Here is an 18429-nt window from a genome sequence, read left to right on the forward strand (position 1 = left end):
AAGCAAATTTCTATTGAGCTCCTCTGCAGAAAATGTCTTAAAAACAGCTCGTTTTTTATTTTTATTTTATTTTATCTAAAAGATCACTAGGAATGATTTTGCAATAGAAATGAAAACCAAGTTGGGGAGGGACTTTAAAAGGGCCCATATCATGCTATACTTACTTACTTTTATAGTAAACAATATCCATGTATATGTATTTTATATATGTCATTATGTGTGTATGCACGCTATCAGAAAGGGTCAACTTATTTGCCTTCTCCGGCATACAAAAGAAAACATTTTTATCAGTTATTTTCCCCCCGGAAGTAAGACGACTTGATCTCTGAGGCACAGCCTTTACTTCCTTGTGGGTGCCGCCTATTTCATGACATCAACCAACCTCAGCAGCATGTCTCTGTCTTGACCACACAAACAAAGATCCAAACTTTTGCAAAGATGGATGTGCATATTGTGCGTATAAAAGCGTTTTATACAGCTAGCTCCATGGAGGAAGTGTGAGTGTGTTAACCTGGGGGCGGAGCTGGCAGTGCAGACTCTTCCTGGAAGGGGCTGTTCCCCAATTATCTACCTCAGCTCATGAGAAAGGAGGGGCTGTTGCTCAGATCACAGATTTTTAGAGGGATACTCAGAAATACGTGAACGGTCAAAATACAGCTTTGGGGTTTCTTTTTGTGAGGAATGAACAATTTTATTACACTTAAAAGCTCAAAAAGTTAATTTAGCATGAAATAGGCCCTTAAAACAGTTGGGCTGCAGGAAACCCAGATCTGCCATGTGTGGCGTGTCACCTGCTGCATCAGCATGTGGATGCAGACATGATGACAGCTTCAGAGGAAAGGTTGGTCCATCCTACTTCATGCTACCGTTTTTGTCCTTCCATCTTTTTTGTTTTCAGTTTTCTCAAAGTAAGGTATATCAAGTTCCCGTTAAAGTCCTTGTCTGACTGTGTCCTCCACAATCTTCCTTTAAACACTTATTTTTGATTCAACATATTTGTTTTTCTGGGTGTACATTTCAACGGGAAGCTTTATTTCCGAAAGTAAGTGAATGCAACGAGAAAGCGGCACGTTGCGCGCGAGCACAACGGTAGGGTCGCGCGCGCACGTGAGGTGGCAGGGGGTTGTGCTCTCTCCTGCTCTCTGACCCCAGCGGCAGCTCCGACTCACTGCACCCCGGCTCCCCCTCCGACAGACCGCGGCTGCTCTCTCTCCCCCCCTCCCGTCTGTCAGCGTAGTCTCTCGTCCTTCTCTCGGGCTCCTTCTCCTCCTTGTCTGGTTTCTTGCCACAGAAGCCAGCAGAGGTCCCGCCGGGTCGAAGGTTTCGCCCTACCCGCCCAGACTGCCGCAACATTCGGACTGCTGCTAACGAGCCCGCCCGCTGTCCTTCTGGCACCGCATGGACCAACGTTCCTCCTCCGCCGCCGCTGCCTCTGCGTAGAGTGCGACCCCGACCCGACACTGTTTCTTCGGCCACATAACAAGCAGAAAAGCCCAAACAAACAACAGAAGAAGGTACTGCAGCCTTTCCGCTTTGCTCTAAAATATCACCGGGAGGGGGGGCAGAGGAGAATAAAAGACAGGACCTGACACAAAGCCGCCACTTCACTGGCGGCTTGTCATTTACGAGGAGGAGCAGGAGGTTAGCGGCGGTGCTTTGACACCGACCACCTTTGGCTGTCTGGTGTTGTTAAAGGAGCAGAGTTCACGGCAGAACCGACCTTCCTTTATGTGTGCTGCACCGCGAGCGGCGCAAAAGTCATTACGTGTATGCACGGCATATCAGAAAGGGTCAATTTATTCGCCTTCTCCGCTTACCGGAGGGATTTCTCCCCGTGAAGTTCGCTTTGTGGTGGACACCGCCGGCTCTCGTGTGTCCACCGAGCGGACGGGACGATGTCTGTGTGCGACGCCGGCCGCCGCGGCTGGCGAAAGGCGCGAGCGATGCGAAAATGTAGAGCCGGCGCACATTTAGCTAGCTAAGCTAGAGAGCTAGCTGCTGCTGCTGCTGCTACTGTAGCCATAAGGTAGACAAGGCAGGGAGCCCTCCACCCCCACCCCATTTAAACTCACGCGCGCGCGTACTCTGAGGAGACTTTGAAGCTGCACGCGCACTAAATCAGTCCTTAGTGTTTCGGCCTACATTTGCGACATTAAGCTCATTTGTTGAGTCGCTGCAGAAATCCAGCTTTTTATGGCTTTCTTTCTGTTGGCGGAATGATTTTCCTCTAAACCTAAGTAAGTGATGCGCTTAAATAAAAAAAAATTCATTTGCAATCTTGAATTTTCTGCTGTAAAAAGAGTAATTTTAAGCCTAATGTTTGTATGAAGGTGTTCCCCTTTTGTTGCATCATTCAAAGGTTTTTTTCTTTTTTTTCTTTTCTTCCAACCTTTCTGGATCAAATGAATTGATGAGGGGGGGAGGGGGGGCATGCATCCAGGTGACCCAGAAACCAGAAATCAATGCTCTCTCTGGTGGAAATGGGGCAGTTTGGTCAAAGTTAGCAGCAGCCTTTGCCTCACCCGTTGTTGCATCCCAGGACTGTCCAGTGGGCGCTGCTGCTGCCAATTATTCTCCAGACTTTTTCAAGTGAGAGCTTTACGCCCCATGACTTTCTTTCCCCCTGGTGCCTGGATGCATCCGCAGGTTGGGTATAAAGCGTCTGGTAAACACAGCAACTATCAGGTCAGACAGGAAGGAGGCTCAGGGTAAAAGGAGACGCCGCAGCAAAGCTGGGTGAGTGATGCAAAGCAATGCTTGTCCTCAAAGGCTGGAATGCTTTTCTTTGCACATTTTGAATGGGATGGATGTCTTCTTGGGATCAGCATCTTAAACTTTCCCCTTTTGCAACACCGGTTTTATGCTGGGAAATTTCTGATCAACGTACAGTAAATTCTTGCAAAAAAATTTGCCTGCATTTAAAATTTCACACAATGTAAAGTTTTTATTTCATTTCATGGATACAATACTTTGTGTTTTATTAGACAAGTTTAATTTATTAGTTGCATTTTGTTTGGCTTAATGAAAAAAAAAAAGCGGTTGATGTGCAGTTCCATGTTGTGTCTCCAGAAAGTAATGTGTTTGTGTTTGTGTTTGTGTTTGTGGTCCAGACTGTAGCAGTGCAGTCGGTCAGTCGGTCGGTCGGTCGGTCGGTCGGTTGGTTGAGTGGCTGCTGGTGCTGCTGGCAGACATTCGTGGGCTTCTTGAGGGACTCTGAAGGATGACCATCGCACAGTTTGCTGCTCGGTGAACAAACGGCATCTCATGTCCAAACAGCTGAAGGATGGCTCATGGCAAAGTGACCATCACAGTGGACGAGTACAGCTCCAACCCGACACAAGCCTTCACGCATTACAACATCAACCAGAGCCGCTTCCAGCCTCCACACGTCCACATGTGAGTACACGCTGTCGAACACGGTCGAAACTGTTTAGCTTTTATCTAACAATGTTTGTGGGTCAGTAGTATTATTTCAGAATCATCCAAACAGCTATAGTGAAGCATAAATCCAATCTGGAGTATTTTAAGGTTTTAAGGCCATTAAGTAAAAATGATCTAAAAAGCCGTAAACTAGACTGAAAGTTCTTGTTTTAAAATTCTGCACGATGTAACTCCGGATCCGCCAAACTGAGACAGTTTTGGAATGCTTGTTTCCACTGTCGTCTGCTTAATGCTCATGCGGCTCTTTTTGGTTCTCATTGTAGTAAAACAATCAGATAAGTAGTGAGACTAGTTAAGTGTGCAGTCAATAGTGGCTGTGGTTGCTGTGACCTGTTGAATTTGTTGGAATCTCTACATTCGCTCCCTGACGCGCCACATGATTGGTGCCCTTTACTCCACAGCTTTCCTCAAAGTGAGAAATTCTGACATGCTTTATTTAAATTTCAGTCAAATTTATTGTCATCCTATTTTACTGTTTTTAATGTAGATGTTTTTGGTCAAATTGCTTTCAAGGTTCAGTGTTGTGTAGAAACAAAGTGCCTCCCTTTTTGAAGGCTCACACATTCCAGCAAAACATCAGTTTGTCTCCTATCCACAATCCTATTATTAAATAGTTTATTAAATAATTTAAACTGCCGTTTATTTAAAAAAAAACACTTAAAGTTATTTTTTATGAATAAAAACCAGACAAAAATAACCTATGGAGGATCATTCATTCGAACATCCGGAGCAGACGCTGCAAACAGTTTCCATGTGTTGCATCTATGCAGTGAAAATGAAAAAAAGGTCTAGAAAAAGAAGAGTTGAAAACACAATCTACATTTGCAGGCAAAGCCTTCTGAAATCCACATATTTGTTTTGAATACATAATGCAATTATTATTTTGGATTTTATGTTTTTTTAATATATTAAATTAATTTGTACCACTGTCAATTATTTTTATTTCATATGCTTAATTGCCCAGAGAGTGGGAGCTGATGACAGGATAGTATAAACACATTTCTCTCAATGTTTGAGTTTATATATATAGTTCATGAAAGGTTTATGAAAATGACTAACTATTGCACTTAAAGTCAGTTTTGATGTTGAACTAATGCTTCTGATGTCTACTAGTATTAACTTGTGTATTTTATGTGAAGATTTAAAAAAAAACTCTTTTCTCATTGAATTAAAATTTCAATGTTTTTAGAGAAAAGAAAAAAATACTAAGCTAATAAAAACATTCAAACTTATTGCAAATGATTAAAGTTAGTGTGTGTACACCTAACAAATACATTTTTAATTATGTTTTACATATTAACCTCATTATAAGAAATAGCCTTACTTTTCACATTAATTCTATTCAGCTAAAACTCTATTGTAGTTTAGCCAACTACGCCATTATGGTGTTCTGTCGACTAAAACCAACGGTCAAAATGACTAAAATATGACTAAACCTAAACAGCATCTAAGTCAAGAGATTTTGACTAAAACTATAGGAGAATTGTCTCTTGGAATGAAAAGTGCTGAAGCGCTGCAAAAAGATCTGGTCATCATCTTTAATGAATGCCCAGATGCAGTTAAGTTTTTCATGGCAAAATTTCTTCTGGAGATGAAGTTTGAGCATTCCAAAACTGGAGGCTGCATGCATATTCATGTGTTTACTGTAAGGGAGGTGGGGGGTTGAAGTTTTGAAGCCTGTTTAAAAGGCTTATTTATTGCAGAAATGTAAACATCTTAAGAGTCAGCCTTCACATAAACTACATCACAGATCCCTGCAGACTGCTGAGCTGAAAATCCAGCCATCCAGCATTTGTGTTGGTGTTTCTTTTATAGTGTTTACCCAAAATGCACAAGGTCTGGTGATTCTGTTCCTAATGTTTTAATTGAAACTGCATTTTATGAACAAAATTAGAACAATTACAGTGGATTAGTTTGGAAGTCCTGGGAAGGAAACAGTTTGAAGAAAATCAAATGATTGAAGGCCGATAAAGTCACATGAAGCTGTGATGCTTTTCAAAAGATTTGAAGCTATAAGGTTTCTGTATGAAAACAGGTGATAGAATTGTCTGATGGCCATCTGAAGCCTCAACAACCCTAAAGACCCACTTCAATGAAAATGGTGTTTTTAACATGTTCTTGTAGTATTTTTCTGATGATGGACAGCACATATAAAAAATTGGGATTAAAACGAAGTTTCCGAGTTTTTTTTTCTTGTTTTTTTTTTTCTGTGAATCAGGAGCAGATAAAAAAAGGAGTTTGAAAAGAGCTTGAAGTTGGGTGGTAGAAGCTACAATCGGCAGGTCACAAGTTCCCTGTTCCGTTTCATTCTGATGCATCCACTTGCAGACAAATGGATCCATGAACATGTTTGTTTTTCTTGTTCGAGCTGACATCTCGGTTGAATTCTATGTATTCATGATCCTTTTGATTTTATGTTTACTTTACAATTACCGTTACGAAGCCCATTGAGACGACTGTTGTTGTGATTTTGGGCTATACAAAAAAATTGAATTGAATTGACTCTCGCTCAAAGCTGTATGGCGGAATAGCTCCATTATTGCTCACCATTGTTGTTACACCGCTAGTGTAAGGTTGGGGGAGTGAGGAACTATAAGCCAGATGGATGACGGGAAGTGGCGGCGGGCTTACTATGCACCAACAGTCCCGTCCACAACTCGGAGGTGAATTTTCTGATAATCTCCTCCTGCTCTCCAGAAACTGTAAAATTCTAATCTTGGTAGAAAAAGATATGGAATGTAGACAAAGATCTGCTCGTAATTGAAGATCTACGTAGATTTGGCAAACTGAATGCATTCTGTACAGGAGACACGGCAAGGAGGAGATTGATTGACAGTGGTCTATAGCCAATCAGGACACAGAACACAATGCACTGTAACATTAAAAGAAAAAAGAAAAAAAATATTCTAATAAATCTGAAAAACAGGAAGACAACATTGTAGCAAAGGACCAATGTTTTAGTTTGTTCCATATTTCCTTTACCAGTACCTTTATAAGACACTGAAGCAAATGTCTGGATGAAGGTTAATTCAAACTGCCCATGTCAAATGTAAGGAAGCTCTCCTCTGTAGTAATTATGTTCAATAATTTAAGATGCACTCACTGAAATAACGAGACCAACACTCCAAGATTCTTCTATTAGAAGGCAAAAGAGCTAAGAAAAAATTCCCCTAAAGTCACTAATTTCCTGACCTTTTTCCGCTTTGTTGGTGGTAGGATTTAGAAATGAAGTTCAAGTCAAAGGGGATGTATTGAGGCCGTGGGGCCTCTCAGCAGATATGTGTTTGGATAAATACATTAGTCCATTTCCTGGTTTCCACAGAGCCTGCAGTGTTTAAGCCAGTCATTCTTTAAGTCTGAGTGGGAACCTTGCAATCACGCTATAGGCCCATCCCCCCTCCATCATGTTCAAGTGTGTTCTCTTCTAGGAAAGTAAAGACTTGTTTAGATTGGGGAGGTGGGGATCCAGCGTGCGGGTGGTTCTTTCGCCATTCACATCATTCAAACATAAAAAATGTAACTTCTGTGTTAGACACAGAAAGAGAGAGGAGGGTGCCCCCTTTTTTGAATTGGAATCCCAGCTCCAATGTTTTTAACACCCCCCCCCCCCCCCCCCCGACAGAATATTGAGATTTCTCAGATGGAGTACAGGAGGGTCTTTTGTGTAGTTCAGAACATGCTGGTGGAGCGCACACATCGTCATACAATCTCTATCACACAGACACACACACACTTTCCAGCTAATGCATTGGAACGTGACCCTGAAGTCAGAGTTAGTTTTCTTCGGAGCATGGGACGTCCGTCTGTGTCCTGCCCTGTTTGTGTCTGGTTTATTTTTCCAAGCTGTCTGTATTTTTTTCCCCTGTTCAGCCTCCCTCTCCTCGTCTGTGTAATGAAATGCAACTTGATCGTATGCTTGGGGTTTGTTCAGAAATGGCTTCCTACTTAGCTTCCTACTTATTTAAATTATACAATCATATTACCAAAACAATAACCATTGGTGTAAAATAATATTTGAATGTTTGAAAGTCCTAGTACTAGACTAAAAATCCAACTTTCTCTCTGAACTGATACTTTATTTAACCCATCATGACGATCAGCACATGTATCGCTTTACTTTGCTGCTGCAGTCGAGGTCGGTGCCGGATAAGCCGGCTAAGCGTCGCACCATGTAACAAATACACAAAAAGTGATCTCAACCGAAAAAATAGCACGAATAAAGTACGAAAAACTGATTGAATATTAATTTATTTTGTATATAGTATAAGCAGAATAATGGCCTTCGAAGTGTTACAGTTTTTTTCTAACTGTATTACACGTGATACCAGCTACAAAGATTCAATTGCAGAAATACTGGATTTATTATTTTTTTGCTCAAAATCATTACACGTTCTCTTTTATGTCAGGACTGCAAGGAGGACATCTCCTATTCTGTCCACCTCTTTTGCAGCCATGTAGTGCAAACTTATAAATACTGAATAAGGCGGACCTAAAAGTTTTTAAATTTTCTCCAAAATGTACCTTGGTGAGCCTAATGTGTTGTTGTGTGACTTTGGTAAAGAGGACGCAGGAGAGGACAGCATGAAAACGATAAGGAGGGAAGTGAGGACGTGAAAGAAGACACTCCCCCGAATAGTACAATAATGTAGGTATGTGCATTTTGCAGAACAACATTGTTTTGGAAACCCTGAAAATGCAACCTGCAAAGAGACACGCTTATTAAGCACAGTTTAAACTGCAAGCTATCAGCTACACGGAGGAACATGGGAATCGAGCAACAGCGAGAGAATTCAAGATGAATGAATTCATGGTTCGCAAGTGGAGGAAGCTGGAAAACGAACTCTGACACGTCAAAAAGACGCAGCTGAGTTTCCGCGGAAACAAGGCGAGGTGGGCCGAGTTGGAAGACCGACTCAAGCGATGAATTCATGATCAGAGAACAGCTGGGAGAAGTGTCTCTATGGTCACTATTCAACTGAAGGCAGTGACGCTTGCAGAGGAATCGAAAATTGGGCAATTTTAATGAGGTCCATCTTGGTGCTTTCATTTTATGAAACTGTGCCATCTTTCCATCCTGTCAAGGACTACGGTAGTTCAGCAACTTCCATTACATTGAAAAGCTGTCCATCTTCCCCTCCTATCCAGCCCAACCACATCATCAGTATGGATGAGGTGCCGCTCACTTTTGACATCCCGGTGAGTCACAGTCGAACAGCGGATACAGTTTTACTAAGACTGGGAGGCTGCGCCGGGCAATTTACGCCACAGCTTGGGCTAACGTGTCTGCTTGCACTGTTCTTTGAGCTTTCGCAAAAGCCGGCATCATTCATAAGGAGCCACATGGCAACAACATGGATGTGACAATGACCAAAGGGAACCTGGCGTGTTTGATCGAAGCAGTTCTCACATACAGTCAATTGTTTTCACTCATGTGAGTCCACAAAAAAAAGGAATTCCACCTTCTAGGAAAAGACCCTGCCATATTTGTTATCAGGTTTTGCAAACATGTTAAACCTTGTTTGTTCATTAAACCTACTCATTGGTAGGGATGGGTTATCAATACTACTTCTCTTATCGATACTTTTCTGTGTGAAAACGAGGAGGGATAAGACAAGTAAACTACAGTGTGGCAAAAAAGTATTTAGTCAGCCACCAATTGTACAAGTACTCTCACTTAAAAAGGTGAGAGAGGCGTGTAATTTTCATCATAGGTATACATCAACTATGAGAGACAAAATGAGAAAAAACATCCAGAAAATCACATTGTCTGATTTTTAACGGACAAGTATTTGGTCACCTACAATCAAGCAAGATGCCTAAGGCGTCGGGGTTCCAGCGGTCACGCAGATGTCTTCTGTTCAGATGCTGAATCATGGAAGATGTGCTGTTGTGGTATGCCAGCTCTATTTTGCAGTAGAGACACTGCACCTTGTTCTCTTCTTTATTAAGTGTGTAATGATCCCACACTTTAGACAATTTCTGCCTTTTATTTATAGATCTATACTCCGCCATCGCGCCAACTAAATTCAAAAGGTCCGTGTGAATAAACGGTCCGTGTGACACAATCAAATCCCTGCGCCGCGCGTATAGTGCGCGTCATAGGAATTTAACGAGGCTTCGAGGCAGAGTTTTTGCCTCGAGTAATTTTTCTAATCGAGTAACTCGAGGAATCGTTTCAGCCCTATATAAGACCAATGATAATCTCCCTTCATCTGGGGCTCCCCACAAGATCTCACCTTGTGGGGTCAAAATGATCTGTAGAATGGTGAGCCAAAATCCCAGAACCACATGTGGACCCCAGTGAATGACTTGCTGAGAGCTAGGACCAAAGTAACAAAGGCTACCATCAGTAACACACTACGCCGCCAGGGACTCAAACCTTGCAGTGCCAGACGTGCCCCCCTGCTAAAGCCAGTACATGTACAGGCCCGTCTAAAGTTTGCTAGAGAGCATCTGGACGATCCAGAAGAGGATTGAATGAATGTAATCTAGTCAGATGAACCAGAATAGAACTTTAAGAAGAACTCTACTACAAATAGCCTCCTTACTTCAAACAACAACAGTGGAATAAAACTGTAGAATGATTTATTTTAGTTCATTTTACATTGTATGTTGACTAATTTGCTATCATTGAGGCACAAAATGAACTTTCAGCCTGTTAATGTTACATGATCATTGTTTTTACAGTGCTGGTAGCTGTATTTATTCCTCCCCTCCTTTTTATGAAAATTTCCTGCACTTATCTTTGATGTGTCTACATGTGTACTGCTAGCATTCACACCTGTATGAATACTCCATTTATGGGCACTCTTAGTTTTATGTATAACTGATTTATTATTATTGTTTGTCCTTTTCTTCGCTGCCTTTGTGTTTAGGCTCCTCTCAAAACAAAAATGGGTCCTATTCTGTGTTCTTTTTGTTTCTATTGGCCGTTTCACTCGTCTCTGCTTGTTGGGTGAGCTGGAAGAAATTTTGTAACAGGAGAACCTTTGATTAAGCCCTCCCTTCCCACCCCCCTGACCTGAAGCTTGTTCTTTTTGGGATGGTAGTGCTGAAGTTGATGGCGGAGCGGTTACGGCAATGGTTGACAATGTGCAGATCTTTTTATTTTGGTGATGGAGCTCTTTGAAATTTTGCTGTTTTTAGCCTCTCTGCCCTGGGAGGGCACAGTCCTACAATGAATCAATCCCTTTTGACCTGAACTGCAGGCTGTGCAGACTTCTGTTTAGTCTGAGTTTCATTGGTCTTTGAGATCCCTGTCCTTTCTTAAATGGCCTATATCATGCAAAGTCAACTTTTTGAGCTTTTTAGTGTATTATATTGTTAATTATTCACAAAAAAACACAGTTTGATCCATTCATGCATTTCTAAACATTCCTCTAAAACCTGCGTTAAGCACCAGCCCATCCCAATAGACGAAAACAAGTAGAAATCACATTGTGACGTAAATAAGTGAGGAACAGCCCCTTCCAGGTGGAGTCTGCGCTGCCAGCACCCCCCCCAGTTTAGCACACACACCCACTTTCTCTGTGGAGCAAGTGGTAATCGGCAAAATGCTTTCCTTTTATATCATCATCATCAAGACTCTTGCAGGGGGGGGGATGCCCCTTCCCGAAACGTAGAGCCGACCAAGAAAAACAAGGGCCTCCATTTTCTGCCGTTTTTTGCCAGAAGCTCAGCATCCATCATAGCAACCCCATAACGTTTAACATCTCCCGCAATGACGTCTGTCCACCGAGAACAGGGTTTGCCTTGACATCATTTTCAGCCCGCTGCTCTTGGGTTAGACTGCAAAATGGATCGCGTCGGATTGTAAGAGGGAAGACATAGAACGTGGCCAAACCATCTGGTGTGGCGTTGTGCGGCAAGGCAGGAGGCTTGGGGCTGGCAGGCTCACACTGATTCTTTCCAGAAACAATTAAGTGTGATGATGAGACAGCGTGACAGAATGAAGGAAAGTTACTTTAATGTGACAAAGGTGCTTTGTTTACATATCAGTCTTCTCTGCTGCACCTTGCAGGCACGCTTCTCACACGTGGAAGCAAACTGGTAACACTCATCACTACAATGGCGGCCTTTTATTCAGAGCGTTGTACACATTCCTCTGATCCATCAGAAACTAGAATCTCTTGCTGGGAGGTTCTGCAGAACTTTAGCCCGCTTTGCCGATGGCATTTTAGCCGATGCTAAGCGCATTAGCCTTAGCCGCTACCATGCTTCACTCATATTTATCTGAGCCCCTAAAAAGCACAGCAATCCACGTTTTTATATGTTGCTGGCAGCAACATGGCTCAGAGTTTCTGTTTGGTATTCATCCCAAGTAAAAACTAAGTAGTTCATTTCTCATAACAACGAAACATGCTGCCTCTGGCTGCAGTCTTCCTGTTGTCTTGTGTGGTGTTGTGCTGCTGAAAGAGGCTCCGTGTTCTCTGCTGCCAACTAGAGGTCGGAGGGTGAAGTGGACAACAAGAGTCGGACACTAAAGGACGCTCAGAAATAATTAAATAAATATTGCCCTGGCAGCATTTTGAATCAAAACAATTATTGCCAAATGAACTATCGCGATTTTTTTCTTACACCCCTAGTTTTAGCGACATCTTTGGTGTTAAAGGGTTAATAAACTTTAACAGTACACTAATGTATATTTAAAAGAATAATAATTTGACACCATATAGTAATATAGTTTTTGAAAAAAATTTTTTTTAATTCTTTAAAAAAAAACTTGTGGATTTGTTCTAGTTGACAACAAGAAAAAAATCCACTATTTTTCAAAAGCTAGTCTTCTGCCTTCACTGCACAGTCTATTTGAAGTAACACTGATGTATCATTCATTCAGTTTAAAAATATAGGTATGCATTAAGGCTAATTCATATTTATCCATTATAACTATAGACTGTATAAGCGAACTGGACAAAGTGAGTGACATCACCCAAAGAAAATGTTGTATTTCTGGCTCCAACTAAATAAAGTCAATTCAGTCGCCATTTTTTCTTGATACAGACGCTGCCTTGAACCAGTATTCATCAGTAAGCAGTGATTGGTCCAAAATTTGTCAAAGGTTTTAGCATTCGATGTTGGGCCAGCACCACCCACTTTTATTGAGTCATCTATTTGGCCAGTTTATAACTTGAATAACTTGCACTACAGAAAAATGATTATGAAAATAAATCAGGATTATCAATAACAAGTTAAAAAAGGGATTAGAGCAAGAATGGTTATTCTGACAAATAAAAAGACTGAGTAAAAGCTGTCTATTTCTCTATAGAAGTCTATGGGATTTTGGAGCCAGCAAGCAATTCCTGTTTGAAATGCAAGGGGCAGCGGTCACTCAGTCCAGTTCTCAGATACAGACAGTGGTTTTCACTGGATTAGCTGTAAACTATTTGGTAATAATGAAAAAAATAAAGTAAAGCTGGATGCTTTCTTCTGGTTTTTAAAGTAACTTGAGCTTTTCTTATTAATACTTTTTTGCCAAAAATTATATTTTGTAGCTGTTAAAATATAATTGAACTGTAATTGCCTAATATTTCAATTATGTTTGCATATACTTTTTAAAATGACTTAAAGATGAGCTGAGAAACAAACATTTCAAAGAATTTTATTAGAATTAATCTTGTTACAATCCCATAATTATAAATGTTTGCCTGAGACCCCATTGCCTCTACAGGTAACCGGCTCACATACAGCCTCCTGTCTGCTGTTGGTGGTTAGCCTTAAGGGGGCACTTCTTGACTGCCTCTGCAACCTTTTCCCATCTGCCCTCTAGCCAGTTGGATTGTCAGCTGTACAATTAAGGGCTGTGCCATAATGAAAGGGGCATTAGCAGAAGCAATTTATTTCCCAGCGCAGTGCCGGAAGGTTCCTCCAGTGCGGATATTCCTGCGCAGCCTTTGTGTTTTCTGCACTGGGCTTTTATGGAAGGGCTGCTGCTCGCTGAACAAATGAAGTAAAGGGGGAGGGGCAGCCAAGCACAAGGCCATCTTTCACTGCTGCTGAAGACCAGTTCTGATAAGGATTCATGTTAAAAGTATCTTCATGTTTTGCTCTTGTTGTCTTTTTTCCTCAAGGATTTCATTTCTCCAAATCATCATTGGGCTTTTCTTTTGTTTGTTCGTGCGCTGGCTCAGTCGTGGATCCACACACCAGCAGCACCTCTTCTGTGTTATTTCTCTGTTCATTTTGTTCCTCTGAGGTTTATTGAATTAGCTCAGACAGCTGCAATGCACAAGATAAGAGCGGCGCTCTGCGCGTCTTCCAGAGAAATGCTCTTGCGAAGGAGTGAAGGTTGTGATTCTGCGCGTGTTAATATGTGTGTTTATAACAGGGGGAGGGGAATGAGAGGGTTTCAGACAGAGGAAATCAGGGGCACAGTTTTAATTTTCTTTTCTTCTGAAAGAGTGAGAACTACATCAGAGGTTGTGAAAGTGCTGAACTGTCACAACCTTTGATTGTTTTATCATTTCTATCCCCCCAGCAAAAATGGCACATAACTGTCAAATGTTGTCAAGATGACAAAGGGATAATGAAGTACAGATGTTTTGCAGTCATTTATCAGTCATTGAATCTGGGTTTTGGTCCTCTGTGAGCCCATTCTGCTCCACTTTGCACAGCCCTTTGAAGGAGAGCACAGGGCCACACTGCAGTTATCACTCAGCCTTTTTGACAGATCGAACATTGGGTTTGGAAGATTGGACGAAGGAAAAGAGGTTGACAAAACTGCAGGTCTGTTGGGTAATTTTTCTAAAGAGAGCCTTTATTTGCTCAATTAATTGTTGTCTCTCATTGATGGTAAAAATAGGAATGCACTGTGGGGATCAGGTGTCCTTTTTTGTCCAGATTCTAAAGCCTTTGGGTGTATTCAGACAAGGAAAACAGTTTGTTCCAGACCCAGTACGCTTAAATTGGTCCGGATCAAGTTCTGGGGCTTCATTTATAAACGTTGTGTACGCACAAAAGAAGGCGTACGCCACTCTCTACGCAATAGTTGAGATTTATAAAAAGCAAACTTGACCGGAAAATGTGCGGTCCTTCACGCAAGCTCTGACCCAGGCGTACGCACAAAAACGGGTGAAATGAGAAACGCCGACACCGTCGGCAGATGGAAGAAACACGTAAAAGTGAAAATGACAATACTGCCTCTCAGAAATAACATGAAGACTTCACAAAGTAAGTCTTACAATTAACAGCCTACACGAACACCCGTTTGATCGATCAGCAGAAATTCAAATGAACACTTATTTGCAGAAAGAAAAGTGAAATATGTTCTGCAATATTGGCATGTTGTGCAATTCTTCCTCATAAATAATATAGTTAACAGAACGAAATAATGTACAAAACTGATATTCCCGTCAATGTGTCCGTCTGGCGGAGCAGATATAGGTGCAATCAGACAGATGGATAGATAGAGAGAGATGCATTCATTGTCCACTAGGGAAAGTTGTTTACATATTAAAACATTTCTTCATAAGCTACAGAATTATGGTATTCATGCATATGCCTTTAGTTTGTTTTATTTTTGATAAAACAATGGATGGCGTATGTCTCAACCATTCAGAAAGCAACAAGAAATTACATTTGCTGAACAATTTCCCATTTCCACGTCGATTATTACCGACATCTGTAGCTTGTCAGATGTAATTAAATGGAGGGAAATAAAATGCCCCATCACAATGCGTAATGACGCACAATGGCTGATCTTGCGCTCTTAGAAGATGTGGCAAATGGAAGAATTCGGAGTGAACGCATCTTTAGACAGCAAGAAGACTTGCTGGCAAACGAGGACGAGTGGCTTATGAGCCGGTTCAGACTTCCTCGAGCCGTCCTGTTGGACCTCTGCGGGCTTTTGGGGGGGTGTCACCCGGTGCATCTGGCGCGTCGGCGTCCCCCTGCGCCTCAGTCACCACTCCACTCCACACTCCAATTCTTGCCGCTTGTCTCTCATCAAGAGGGGTCAGCTCCGATGCCCCCCCCCCCCCCCCCCCCCCCCCCCCGTGGCAGACACACTCTGGCGATGCAGCGCCAAACGTTTTTTTGCCTCGACTTTGATGTCCGACCATTTCTTTTTTAGTTAACCATGGTCTGAGGTTGTGAGGCTACAGCATTAACGGCGTCTGCCACTCACGTGGCTTTTTGGTATTAGTAATGCCCACACTGTGCCCTCCAAACAACATTTTTCTCCTCTTTTCCACCTCGCCAACGATAAATTCTACTTCACATTGAGTGAAGTTAAGTTTTTTTCATTTCCTCTCTGTGTGTGCCATGGTTTCGCAATCAATGAATATTCATTTGTGAGTGTTTCACTATTTATGGGCAACTATGGGCGTGTCATAAAGCCGCAAAAGCTGCGCTGCATTTAGAATCAGTTGTGATTTATTAAGGGAAACATCCGTAGGATGTGCGTGCGCACGGTTTTATAAATCTGAATATTTCTTTGGGTACGCACATCCTATGTTTCATCCGTACGCCACTTCAGACGCAAATCCTACGCAAAGTTTTATAAATGAGGCCCCTGAACCTTGCATTTGGTCTGTAATGAGAGGCGGCCTTTCCTAATTCGTAACAAAGCTAGTAAAGAAAAACCATGCGAACAAATTTCTCCTCACTCATTGGTCAGGTATTAAAGCAACTAGAGACAGAAATTGTGGAAGTCCTGCACTCTGCAGTCCTTCTATAAACTCTATATTTTGCTGACCAATTTTAAACGTCTGTATCAACGTCAGGCTTCTCACTTTTTACGTGCTTTTTTGGTCCGGTGGAGGCATTCTGCAGGGCAAATCTTTGTTTTTTTCTTCTGTTGCATTTTGTGTGTTCTGATTTACTGTTCTAAATAAAGGAATGAATGATGGTGATTTAATAAATATTATTTTAGTCTACATGCATGCAGTAAAAAGAGACATCCAACATACATGGTTCGTACGGTCATGAAAAACCTGGAAATTAAAGTTTTGGAAATGAAAAATGCAATTTCCTTGAAAAGTTTGTGAAAAACAAAATCCTTTGTAAAGTTTTGGAAAAGTCGTGAAATTTTAATATATTGGATGCTAAAAACACTAAAAAATATATATTTTCATTTAATTTATGGCAGAAAATCAGCCTCATGCTGTTGATGATGGGAGTTTACGTTGCTATAAAGGAGTTTGAGTTGTTCAAACTGCTCTACTGCAATGTAAAGCAGTGCATGATGCTTTCACCTTGCTATCGTGAAATGCTACGAAATGTAACTTTAACAGCAAATGGCTTTTCAAGGAGAGGAATTAACTGTGGCTAATGAAAGACCCTGAAACGCGTTTTGCACCAGAAACGTGGAAAATGCAGACTTTGCTCCAAGTCCTTTGACATCAGCAGCATGAGAGAAGCGGGGCTGGTGAGTCACATGAAAGGGTCAGATCATTTTTTTTTAACGGGTAATGATGGCTTTACTATGGAAGCGTGTTGCATTCAATTAAAAAAAAACACGGGTGATCTCTGTTCTAATACTTCTTAAGAACTACAAAAGCAAAGAACCTCAAACATGCTGGACACTAACCTCATCTGCTGATGGAAACTGTAAGATGAGCTGCAATTAAAAGTAGAAAAGCCACAATGTGTCCGTGTCATAGACATGAGCCGTTAAGTTCATGTTCTCGTCACAGCATCTCCAGTCTGTTCTGTTCCTCTTACTGACTTTATCCACAAACATCACAGAGAAAAACATCGGGAAGTATTAAATATTGACCAGGATGAACTGTTTATTTATTTATTTCATTTGTGAATCAATCCTGACTACAATATTGGGCAAAATTCAATTTTATTTATAAACCTCAGGGATGTCCACATGAAGGAGGGATCTTCTCCCAGGATGGACAGACGATGTACTGGAACTCTTGGAGAAGAATTAGCTTATCTAACTGTACAACTACATGTTTGAATAGTCTAGCAAATGGGCTTCATACAGATGGAACTGGAGGACAGCTGGGGCGGTTTTGGGAAACCATCGCTAAAGTGTAAGAACCCTGAACATATAACAGCTATTCAAACATCATATATCGTAAGAATATCGTAAGAATTGTAGTTTGAGCTGCAAATCATTAATCTTGATTTGTGAATTGAATCAGATCACCATCTAAGTAACAATCCAGAGTCTTAAGTTAAGAGATTGTCAGGTTGGGGGATGAGTCTGAAGCTGGAAGGGGAAGTGAATGCTGAATGTTGTCAGTGCTCCTCAGCTAGGATGTCAGAAAGAGGACAAGGATAAGTTCTGGTGGGAGATGAATGAGGAGATCCAGTGCAAATCTAGTGTAGTGAGCAGTGATTGGAGCAGACTTTTAACAGACATGGGTTTGAGGGAAACAGGGGTGATGAGAAAGAAGAATGCAGAAGGAAGGATTATGGTAGGCTTTGCTAAAAAGAGATAAATTGCAGTGATGAACATATTCCATATTCATATTAAACTGGTGTGTGATTACATGTAGGTGACACACAGAGCAACTTGTTAGCATAGTATTTTGCATCACAGCATCAGTGCCTAACGACACCGCTGTCTGCAAGTGGGGGGAACGTGGGGTTGGGAATTTTCGCTGTTCTTGCACGGATATATAAATATATATATTTGAATATTAAAAGCTGTAACTTTAGATATATTCAATTAAATTGGAGATCTAGGTGAAGCAAACTCTTAATGTTTATTTAACAATTCAATTGCGTGTGGCTTATGAGCAAATTTAAAATTAAACACATTTAAAAAGCTAACTGCTGCATTTGGAAACTTTTTGATTGATTTTAAGCATTGTGGTCAAATCAGTAAAAAAAAAACACAGATTCATTACAGAAATGATGAAATTCATTGATACACAGAAAAAAACAAATACACTTAAATCATATTTGCTTAATTAAATATACTGATCAATAACTAAAGTCATGTAGAGCTTGAGGTTTTAAGGTTAAAGACAATAGAAAAGTAGAAAAAGATATCGTCTACGCTATTACGATCAATCAGATCTTATAAAACCT

At 41.2% G+C, this 18429-nt stretch overlaps 2 protein-coding genes across 9 annotated transcripts in view; one reads left to right on the forward strand and one right to left on the reverse strand.

Moving 5' to 3' along the window:
- Positions 1 to 1970, reverse strand: part of LOC144990926 (uncharacterized) — a 76618-nt gene extending 74648 nt beyond the window's left edge. For all 5 annotated transcript variants that reach the window (XM_078944202.1, XM_078944206.1, XM_078944200.1 and 2 more), the window contains exon 1: positions 1818 to 1970. In XM_078944202.1, coding sequence (XP_078800328.1) covers positions 1818 to 1970 — 153 coding nt within the window. The remainder of the gene's footprint in view (positions 1 to 1817) is intronic.
- The window catches only part of mpped2a (metallophosphoesterase domain containing 2a), a 62012-nt gene continuing 44644 nt past the window's right edge, over positions 1062 to 18429 (forward strand). The window contains exons 1-3 of one of the 4 annotated variants that reach the window (XM_023952237.2): positions 1602 to 2237; positions 2416 to 2736; positions 3111 to 3396. In XM_023952237.2, coding sequence (XP_023808005.1) covers positions 3284 to 3396 — 113 coding nt within the window. In that variant the 5' untranslated portion in view covers positions 1602 to 2237; positions 2416 to 2736; positions 3111 to 3283. Of the gene's footprint in view, positions 1515 to 1601; positions 2238 to 2415; positions 2737 to 3110; positions 3397 to 18429 lie in introns of those variants that run through there. The other 3 variants (XM_004066819.5, XM_078944199.1, XM_020711795.3) reach the window with 3 other exon arrangements.

This window comes from Oryzias latipes, chromosome 3 (genome assembly GCF_053564925.1).
Source record: "Oryzias latipes strain Hd-rR chromosome 3, Olatipes_Hd-rR_3.1".
Taxonomy (NCBI): domain Eukaryota; kingdom Metazoa; phylum Chordata; class Actinopteri; order Beloniformes; family Adrianichthyidae; genus Oryzias; species Oryzias latipes.